This window comes from Stenella coeruleoalba (assembly GCF_951394435.1).
Source record: "Stenella coeruleoalba genome assembly, chromosome: 7".
Taxonomy (NCBI): Eukaryota; Metazoa; Chordata; class Mammalia; order Artiodactyla; family Delphinidae; genus Stenella; species Stenella coeruleoalba.
The window spans coordinates 64,942,008-64,953,015 of record NC_137153.1 but is presented as its reverse complement, the minus strand read 5'-3'; the positions used below and the strand labels follow the sequence as shown (position 1 = coordinate 64,953,015).

Genomic DNA, 11,008 nt, shown 5'->3' with positions numbered 1-11,008 from the left:
ATTTTTCTACAATAAAAATGGTAATGCAAAATAAATGGAGTTTGCTTTCCTATCTTGTCACAGTAAGTTGCTTGGCTAAGTGTTAAGGCTTCTAAACGTCCAATTTCCCCTGTCACCCCCAACACCCATTAAGTTTGTCAGGCTGACATAATGTTTTGAGTATTGCAAGCCAAATGCTTGCACTATTTTGAAATCAAAGTCTGGAAGATACTGTGGGTTATGAATTTAGGAATACATATAAATTGTATAATTTGGTGGCCTTTTGAGAAACAGAAACACTATCTATCACTTATATTATCCTTAAAATGAAGTCAGTAGGTCAGACTGGCTAAGTCATGAATTCCTATTATTCTGAAAAATATCAGAATTTTCATAACAATTCTTGGAGTAGAGAATGGAAGGCTAATTTCTCTAGTGCATATCCAGGATGCAAATATTTTAAAATACCATTATTAAGAAATGAAATATAGAGCAGTTGATAATACCTAGGCATATAGAAGGAGAATGGAGGCATAAAATGGGCCAAGGGTCTATTATCTACCAGGTATATTATCTACCATTGGGCTTTTTACATATATTAAATTTGTGCAATGTATATCACATTAATGTATATATATATATAATGAATTATATGAAATTGCCATTTTTATAGGCCCCAAACAGTGACAATTTAACATGGTTCAATCTAATACGTCATCTTAGATAACTTCCAAACCAGCTCTAAGACATTGACACTGTCACTCCCATTTACAAAGGGGGAAAATGAGGTTCAAAAATATTAAACAACTGGATGCTTTTCCTACAGTATTTTCCTGCATTTTGCCTCTGGTGTTGAGAGTCTCTGGACTCTAGGAGATCTTGGCAAACAAAATGTATTATTTGGTTCTTGAGATGTGACAAACAAACTCCTGGAGATTTTTCTCACCTCTGTCTGCACCATGGCTGGTCGTTGCGTTCTTAACATTTTGACAGTCTGGAAGATATCTACTACTCCTTCATATCTCATTCTTTCCAAAACAATGCTTAGTGTTATGAAGACTCCAGTTCTTCCAACGCCCGCACTGTCATAATAACAAAGACAACATTACTGGATGAGACACTCACGGTCTCGGCCACATTTACTTGGAGGTGGACGTATGTCCACCAGCTTCCATATTACATTGGGTTCTACTACAGCAATGTTCAGGAAAATGTGGTGTTGGGTTCATGAAATGATTACTCTTAAGACAGTGTGCCATGATAACAAGTGAGAATGAATGTGGAGTAATTAGGACTAAGTCTTATAAAATATAATAACCTTTCAACTGGGATTATATGTCATTTTGGAAAGGGCCAGGAAACATAAAATAAATGGATAAAAGGAATGGTAAATAAAATACAGATTTATACTCTTCACGTAGATCCTGAAATTTTAGACTTTGCCTGCTTAATATTTTTAAAGTATGAAATAATTCATTTTTTTTGAATTTTATTTATTTTTTATACAGCCGGTTCTTATTAGTTATCTATTTTATACATATTAGTGTATACATGTCAATCCCAATCGCCCAATTCATCATGCCACCACCACCCCCTCCCCCGCCACTTCCCCCCCTTGGTGTCCATACGTTTGTTCTCTACATTTGAAATAATTCAGATAAGGTAAGACAAACTGGGTGCCTTCAGATTTTCTTGTAGTCACTTAAGAATCTGTGCAACATGTCCCATCACCTAGACGTAAAAATAAATATGAAGGTATATAGACTATTCAAATTCAGACATCAGTTTTGATATGAGAAAGGAGATTCTATCAATATAACAGGATTTTTGACATGGGATCCTCATTTAGTCTTTGGAAGGGTCTATGAATATCTTATATGTATGGATTGTGTAAATATATATATATTTTTTTGTTTCTGAAACTTACAACTTTAACAGATTATCAAAGGGGTCTCTAAACTGGAAAAAAATCAAAAAAGAAGAAGAAGAAAAAAAACACAGTGGTTAAGAGCCACTGAGCTATACACTTATCTACTATTTTTAGATGTTCAGTAGCTAAAACACCAGGATTCTTTCCACCACGTTAGCAAGGTTTTGAGTTTCTGTTTTCTTTAATGTTTTAAGATGATTCCAGAATTGTAACAGCAGCAAGAGAAGAAAATTAATTCATAGCTTTTGTGCTCTTAGGAAGTAGGAAAGCATCTGGAGGTTTAGGTAATGAGGAAAAGAGTGAATAATCTGAAAAATCCCTACATTTTTGGATCCTAATTAAATGGCACGTGTAATGCTTGGGTACAGGCTGTAGAAAATGGATGGATTCATTTACTTCGGGATGTAGTTGATATATAAATAGTGTGTCCCTTTATAAACTGGGTTTTCTAAAGAGTCCTAACAGAAATGTAAGTGAAGCTTTAAAATCCATAGGCAGGTTTTACGGAGTGACTAAGGATAACCAGGCGCAGTCAAGGCTCTCTGTTAAGCTGGAGTAGATGACCTTGAAGGTCCCTTTCAACCTTGAAAGTCTCTCTTAATCCTGAGAGACTGTGATTTATGATCTTTTTGTTGAATGGTCCAGGTGCTCCAGAGTCTATCTTACCTTGCTTTGCTCGCTCAAATGTAACAAAAATATAGGGTTTCTGGCTTTCTACTAGGTGCTTTCAAGAAAATAACAGACACTGGCCTTACAACTTCCAAATTTATTGACTTTATCCTGTTTTCAATAAGCTATAAATGAGTGGTATTTTTAAAATATCCCCAGATAAGAGAAGATATCTGGAAGTCTTTAAGGTATATGAATAACATGTCATAGTATGCAAAGGAATCTTTGTATATACAAATAATTTTGTGACAAAAGCAATGAAAAGAGACACATGCATACACACACTTATTTATACTTATGGGAATGCCTGAAGTTAAAGAAAAATGTGTTGAACATATTCTTTTCTTTATAGCTTATACTGGAAAATTTGGATTAGGATTTGGGCAAATTATGTGGAAAATTAAGGGGGATATCCAGGTAATTCAAGTCCCGTATATACCACCCACTTTGTCTGAATATCGAGTCCCTGCATCATTTCCTACATGCTCTTTGGTGGTCTAGAGCAAAGAACTTTGGATAAGCTCAACACACAGCAAATGTGTATAAATAAGGTCTGCTTCTCATTTAATAGCACACTGTGTGTCCCAGAAGGGGTCTTGGAGATCAGCTGAGAAAACTGAGGTCTAGAGAAATTTCCCTACTGTCACAGAGCTACATGATGATAGTAGTGGGACTAGAGCTCAGATGTTTTGAAGCCCATGTCTAATATTTCTCCTGTTTTGCGACCTGTCTCCCATGTCACTAAGAACTGTAGTTTGGGATTCTGGGGGGGAAGCAAAGTAAAATTTTTAATGAACTCTTTCAAGATTTTGACCATAAAGAGATTACAAACTGAAACTAAAACATATTAGGTGAATTCCTTTTGCTAGAAGGTTTTTGCATAGTAACTTCCAAAAGCACTAAATTTATGGTAATTGTCCTTTCTGAACTGTTTACTTGCTATTTCTGTTAGCTTCAATGACTTGAATTATAAAATGCCGTGGAAACTATTGAAAATAATTAACTTGAAGGTGCTTCATTTTCTGATATAGCAACAATTTTCAAGCAAATTGCAATTTTAACTGAGGTACCATTCTAATCACTTATTGACTGAAAAGAATTAGTATTGTTATTAAGGCTTAATAACTATTTATGGTTTTCTCAAGAAGGCAAACATAGGAGAAAGATACAGAAAGATAATTATCAGGGTAATGCTATGAAAGCAAAACAAGTGAGGAATGATAAACTGAACAAATTATCACTCGGTGGTGTACAAACAATTCCTGTTACGGTAAAACAGGCAAAGAAAACACAGTTTGGTTCTTTGTTACAAGAGGCAAAATTTGAAGATAAAAATCTTCCTCTGATTATTTTCACTTTGTGGAAAGAAAGAGAAATGAGTCCTTGCTTTAGGGTTTACAATACACTTCTGAGAAAAATAAAAATAAAATTTCAGTTATGCAGATTCACAATAAATTGGTACCAACAATGAATAGACAGTAGTACATACTTTCAAAGTTATTGCATTCAGCACAAATGGAAACTCATCATTCCTGATTCTCACCTGCAATGGACTGAAATGGGTCCATCTTGGCCAAACTGCTCTTTTGTTTTATGGACTTGGCCAATGAAGTCAATAAATCCTTCTCCAGACTTTGGCACTCCTTGCTCTGGCCAGTCAGTGAACTGGAACTGCCTCACGGTTCGGGACTGCCCGTCCTTTAGAGAGAAAGCCACATATCCAACCGCAAAGGAGGACGCCAGGAGGATTCAGCCAGTGCACAGACCACAACAGCAGGCATGATTTTTTCCAAAAAAGGGAAGAAAAAGTTAGAAACATGTTTAACTAGAAAATTAGTCAGTTAGTATCTTACCTGCTATCAACACTGTCTACATTCACATATATTTAAATTGCAAATTTCTTTACTCTCACAATGCCCATTAAAAACCTGAGCTTTCATAAAAAGCCACCTAGTTCCCATGTTAGTAAATGCTCTGAGCCCCAAAGTTTGCCTTCAAAACCAAAGTGGAACATATACACTCCATTTCAAAATTTTCAGAATCCAATAACTTCTTAATACTGAAAGGAACATCCAGGCATGTCATCCAGACCAGAGATTTTGCTATTGTCATGATATCTTCACATCTGCTGTGTTTGCTTATTTGCAACATTGTCAAATGACAACTAGTGACACTGAAAGGATCTGACGCAAATTGGGTAGCTGGATTTAACCTGGATGCCCCACACGTCTCAGAGGTATACTATTTCTAGCCAAGGCAGTATACACAGCGTGTACCAGGCGACTGTGCTGTTGAGCAGGAAGTGAAGTGTCCCTCAAGGAGACAGGAGAGATTATTAGTAGATAAATGTTGTTTTCTGAAAAAGAACTCTTCCTGGCTGACCACAGGAACTGAGGTGTCTGTGCGGGGCTTTAACACGGACAACCCAAAAGCTAGATACAGGAGCAGTATATCTTTCCTAAAGTGATTAGGCAAAATTTCTCTGATTCATGAAGTATAAATGGTTTCAAAAGAAGACACTAAGGGACTTCTGATTCCTTCTGGAATTGCACAGTGTTTTTGGAAGCACAACAAAAGCAGAAGGGACCCTCTGTTTACAGAAGCAGGAATAACGATTATGACCATCAGCTTTCTTCCCTCAATCAACAGAGAGAGAGAGAGAATGCAAATTCCAAGTTTACAGGGGCTGATTCTATTTGAGGAGTCCCCGCTCCTAGTTAAGGCTTCAGTTTGGTCCTCCTTTCCACTTTTGTAACAACTCTCTCCACACTGAAGTCATTTTGGATATAGATGTGCAAGTTCCCAAGATTTTGGTTAAGTAGACAGAGACCCAATCCTTCTCATTCAGTTATATGGAGAAGAGGGGATGGCCCAACTCGAGACGGACACGTACCAACCAGCCTGGTGGTTTCCATACGAACAGGGCATATTCCTGACTGGAATCATTTGGGAATAGAAATAAATTGGGAGCTCACATCAAGTTTGTGAGAATACTGACAAATATGAAAGTAACTGCTTGGCCCCATAACAAACTTATGGAAGGTTACCATGGAAGCATGATTTACTTCCTTTTGATTCTAGAAAAGGTCTGAAAAGCACAGGAAGGGAAGCCAGAGGCTAGGTAATACAGATTTGTCTTCCTCTGCTTGTCCTGGGGATTTCATTTCTGACCATAGTTGTTTTTAACAGCATGTGTACAGACCTTTACGATTTAGAGGAGAGACCACCTGACTCCATTTAAAGGTTACCTGTTTAACAATACTGTATTCTCAAGTGCCACCTTGCTTTCTAAACTGGGAAGTTGAGATTAGAAACATACTAGGAGCACAAACAGCAAATGCTATGGCAGCTAAGAAAATTATACAATCACACAGAAGCTTCAAAACAAAACATATGAACAAGTTCCTGCTTCAGTGTTTCTTGTCTCTGCCATTTGCAGAGCCTGGCTCCTACACTTTGTCGTCAGAAATGGTTGGTGAGTTCGCTTGGAATGCACTCAGAGTTTTCACTCACATATCTAGCTTCAGATTCTGAAAGGACCTGCTTTTTCCTTTTTTTTTTTTAAAAAACAATGTGTCACCAAGGCACGCTTGCTTGGGCAACTCAAAACGAGACCTAGGGACTTAACTGCTGTCTTGAGTATAGTCACCTTCAGAGTAGTTAAGACTTCAGACTTTCTGGGATTAACAGGTCTGTCACCTGGGCCAAGCAGCCTGCTAACCAATTTCTCTTTCACTTTAGGTCAACAGCCAGGGCCAGGCTTTGGGGATTAGTAGACAATCTCTAAACATGAGTCTTGGTTGAGAAAGCTGCTTTCCAACAAAAACAATGGATCAAGTAAATAGCTCTACCCTACAGTTTTATTCAACCCACCCACTGTGACAGTTCCAAAAACAAAGCAGGGCTTTGGACTGACCCCACTCTCTCCTAAGATGTCTTTGTAATCATGGTTTGAAAGTGGCCAAAGGCAAGGATATTAAAGTTTATGCATAGAACATCTTACATCAGGGCTGAACCTTGCACTCAGCAATCTAGATAAGAAATGCAGAATGAAAATTAGCCAACAAGGGTCGTGGGTGCACAGCTCTCATGGACAGACACATTAGCACACCGAGGAATAAACCATGCCAGGAATCAAATTAGAATGTGTAAAGCTTGTCAGATTCTTCTAAAGAATGCCATTTGCTCAGCAATTTTAAAATCATACCAAATTAACCTCCAAGCCAACATGACCTAAAGGGCTTAGCAAAACAACAACATATTTACAGCCTCAAGTAATGAAGAAGTCAAAAAAGCTCCAAAGAGAATAAGCTGAGGAGGTGAATGTAAGCACGGCCAACCAATCAATAAATGCTTCCCGGCACACACACTCACCAAGCACGTCCCCAAAGTTGGGCTGCCAGATGCTACATTTGAATGTGAGCCAAGCCTGGGCTTGTGAGAAACCTTACAGGACAGGAGAAGTTACTCTTATGTTTAAAAAAAAAATCCTCCAGGATGAGTGATTTCTTTTCACTTTGGGAGTATGGTCACTTGGAAAATATTTCTCCCGGGGATGCATTTTAGGCTACTTTTCAGTTAATGGTTAAGAGCATAAGACTGTGCCAACTTACCCTGGCATCTGTGACCTTGAATTCTCTTAGTATATATTGGGGCATGTTGTACTCAGCCATGGGATCTACAACAAAGTACTGGTATCTTGCAGATCGTTCTGCTGGCCAGTACTGGTGACATTTCTCCTAAAAAAAAAAAAAAAAGATTAATGTCAAGCTACGTAAAGTGTAAATAAAGTTTTGTTTATCATGTATCTATATATTTAATGTCTTTCTTTCACTAATACAGTTTTAGAATTTAAGGTGATTCCAATCGCATATGACTCATTTTCTCTTTGAAACCATAGGTTCCCTGAGGATAGGGAAATCATGTGGTTCAATATTTGTGCATGTTATCAAGCATAGTACTTGGCATCCAGTAGGTGCTTAATACACATCAGTTGACTGAATTCTTCAATAGGGTAAGCATCTTCATACTTACAAGTTAGACAATTAATTACGTCAGTCCTCGGACATAATGCTAGTCACGTTACTCATGCATTGATCAACACTGTGTTTTGGAATGAAGAGAACCATCAAGTGTGAACACAGAAAGAAACCTCTGAATTGACCTAGTCCAGTCTCCGTCAGCTGAGGAACCTGGAGCCCACGCAGTTTTAATGACTTCAATAACTAAATCAGAAAAGTCAAGTTACTTTCCTAGTTGGTATTTTTTCACTCTCTCTGGGGGCTCTAAAAAGTTGGGTTTTGGATGCATCTCTACCATTGAGTTTATACAAAGATGAGAAAGAAAACATCTGAAGCACATATGGCAGAATGCTTGTATCTATTGAATCTAAGTGGTAGGTCCTTAGGTGTCTCTAACGCTATTTTATATATTTTTCAGAAGAATCATTTTTTAAAAGTAAACCTGAGGTTACCAGATTATATCCTTAGAAAAACTACGTAACTTTCCAACAGTTTAATGGGAGTGGAAGATGCGCAGGTAAAAATTTGCTTCAGAGATGAAAAAAGTCAAGTTCCTTCATACAGAGTAATGATGGCACCCAAGCCCTAGCTTGTCCAGAGCGAAAGGAAGTAAGAACACATTGAGAGTCAAAACAAGTCAGACGTATTTGTCTCTATGATTGTGCTTCACTGGAACAAAAGTACCAGTTCTTTCTTCAAAACACACAAATGAAAGAACTTGATATGGCTTTGCAAGTTAAAATTCAACACAGTAATGAATGGCCCAGAACACGTCCGGAGTACTCTGTGTTTCAAAGAAATGACGCTGGCACTCGGGTTTTTAAAATGAAATCCTCATTTCTCTTGTGGTCTGAGTGTCTTATAAGGAGACACTCACTCTGCCCATCTCACGCAGCTTGGTGAGCATCACAACGATGGTGGAATTGTGCTCCCACAGCATCCGCCAGAAGTCCTCGGTGGTCTCCGCCAAGGGCCCCTGGGTAGCGATGTAAGCTTTCTGTTGTCTGAATCACAGAGAACGAAAAGAGCATGTTGAAGTCATCAGAAAACATGCAAAGGCTTCGCATTTGATATGTAAACATCAAACCAGGTAATAAAAAATGAAAACATTATTAATGCTATTGCAGTAAATTCCCATTAGGATTGTGTAATCAAATAAGAACATTTAATACATTCGGGGGATTCTGCAAAATAAATTGCTTTGTTAATATTATGATGTATGTCTTTATCATTGTTATGTAAACTTCAGAGCAATGCTAACAGCTCAATTTCATGTGTCATACCAATCACTTAAGAAACACTTAGTTGTGCAACTTCATTTTGTAGAAATGACTCTTACACAATCTACTGAATTTACATAATGTGGTACAAACAGTGCCTTTATTAACTCCTTCCACATCCAAATGACTTCTGAAAGAAGAGTGCACATGGACAGATGAAAAACTCTGTGACTGCTTCTTCTTACTCCTCTCTAAAATAATAAAAAAGCGAATACCAAGGGACTGGATGCTGACCTCCGCAGAAAGAAGACACTTTGAATTGAGATGAAATTCATGCTGGCTGTGAAACTAGCGCACATGTAAATATCAAGGCTTTGGACTGTCAGGGGAGCAAGAGTGTATACCTGTATCCATCAATAAAACTGGCATTGATGTAATCAGATCCTTCTACTCCTCGGATAGGCTGCAGGCATACCCTCGTGGATTCATATGGCATAATATTAACAAGGCGATTTTTGAATTTATTACATGGAAGATTGGCACTGATGAATCTTGAGGTGTGAGCTTTAGAACTGGCTAGACGCTGTTGTAGGAAAAAAGAAAAAAATCAAAGATAATTTTAGCCTGTAGCGTGACTTCAGCGTACCCAAGATTCCCTCATTAGATACAAAGATTTTGTTTGCTTTTAAGCAAAGGACTCTTCCAACTGTACTGCTTTTCACTTCTACCTAATGAGTCCATATAGACTATGGAAGTTTTAAATATTATGTTCTGAGAGTATGAGCTCTCAGTTTAAATTAGGGTACAAAAGAGCTCTAGGTATTATTAGGAAGCAAAGGATAGAAAAGGGAAGGAGGAAGAAAGTGTTTTACAGTCAGACACCTGAGGGAGAAGGTCAGGTGAATCTTGTAACTTCACAAATTTGAAAGGTTCAGAAGGACAATTCCAGAATGACTGTTCCTGAATTACCACATCACATCTAATATCATACCTTAAATTCGAGCTCCATCCCTGTGACATTCTCTCCTGTTTCTCTTTGTGTCAGCTTCTGAATGTAGGCATACAAGTTTCTAGCCGGCACTTCGGTATCCCCGCAAGTCACTGCCTCCGACAGTGCATCGTGGATAAAGATGTACTGGTCTTCTGTCTGAACCATGTAATTCCTCTGGGCTCTCATTAAAGTTACATGGCCGTAAATGTCTACAGTTTTTTCATGCTTTATTCTTTCTAACATGGCGTCTATCACAATGAAACAGCCAGTCCGGCCAACTCCCGCGCTACAAGGAAAACAGAGAAAATAAAGGTCCAAATGAACCTCCTGGGGAACCAACACATCATAACATTATTCTCATTACTTTTAATTAACAACGTTTTAAATCCATTAATTCTACTCAAATAGCTACTGTGATGATTTGGGGGCATTCTAAACCAAAGGGTAGGGAACAAATTAACAAGTAAAAGGTGATTGGTTCCAAAATGTAAAATTATTAAATCTATAACTACTGTGCTCCTTCATCACGTAACACAAAGCAGACATTAGTTTGAAATTATTATGAAAAAAACACATTTAGGCTTTTTACATTAAAAGATATTTTAAAGCTGGTCAAGATCAAACTAGGCTTTATCTTTTTACAAACTATGTCAGTCTATTTTAGTTCAATTTATTAAAAAAAGAAAAAAAAAGAAAACTAGTAAATCATTCAACTTGAAACATTTCACACTCTAAAACTCAGCGAGGAAGTTTTAAAACCAATCTAGTGGGAAGTGTGTAATTAAAATATTAAAATGTTGCTGCATACTCAAAATAGTGGAGTGTCTTCTCAATGGAAAGAAATTCTTAATAAAAAGCAATCACTAGAGAGTGTGGGTGTGCTTCTCGCTTTTACTCCTTTTTCTTCCAGAGTTGAATGTATTTTGAAATTTTAGGTGAAATTCAAGTATTCTGTGTGGGAAAATAAAAGCCTCAGTCTTTGTTACTGAAGAAGCTCTGAGGCATTTTTTTAAACTCCATTACTTATATGGACTTCTGCGTTGTTCTCCAGTTGGTGGGAACTGATTCAAAGAAGAGGAGGTGAGAGGTCAACGAAGCACAAGTTCTGCCGCCAACGAGATAACCTAATTCACTGAACTGGATTACGGAGTCCGGTGGTTGGAACATTGGAATTTCCTCGAGTGTGGGAAAGAATACT

The 11,008-nt window shown here is 37.7% G+C and overlaps 1 protein-coding gene across 14 annotated transcripts in view; it reads right to left on the bottom strand.

Annotated features, from left to right (window-relative positions):
- PTPRD (protein tyrosine phosphatase receptor type D) overlaps positions 1-11,008 on the bottom strand; it is a 2,135,645-nt gene that overhangs the window by 4,835 nt on the left and 2,119,802 nt on the right. For all 14 annotated transcript variants that reach the window (XM_079926376.1, XM_079926379.1, XM_079926370.1 and 11 more), the window contains 6 exons: positions 9,811-10,096; positions 9,224-9,402; positions 8,477-8,603; positions 7,192-7,317; positions 4,122-4,276; positions 926-1,061 (listed from right to left, as the gene is read on the bottom strand). In XM_079926376.1, coding sequence (XP_079782502.1) covers positions 926-1,061; positions 4,122-4,276; positions 7,192-7,317; positions 8,477-8,603; positions 9,224-9,402; positions 9,811-10,096 — 1,009 coding nt within the window. The remainder of the gene's footprint in view (positions 1-925; positions 1,062-4,121; positions 4,277-7,191; positions 7,318-8,476; positions 8,604-9,223; positions 9,403-9,810; positions 10,097-11,008) is intronic.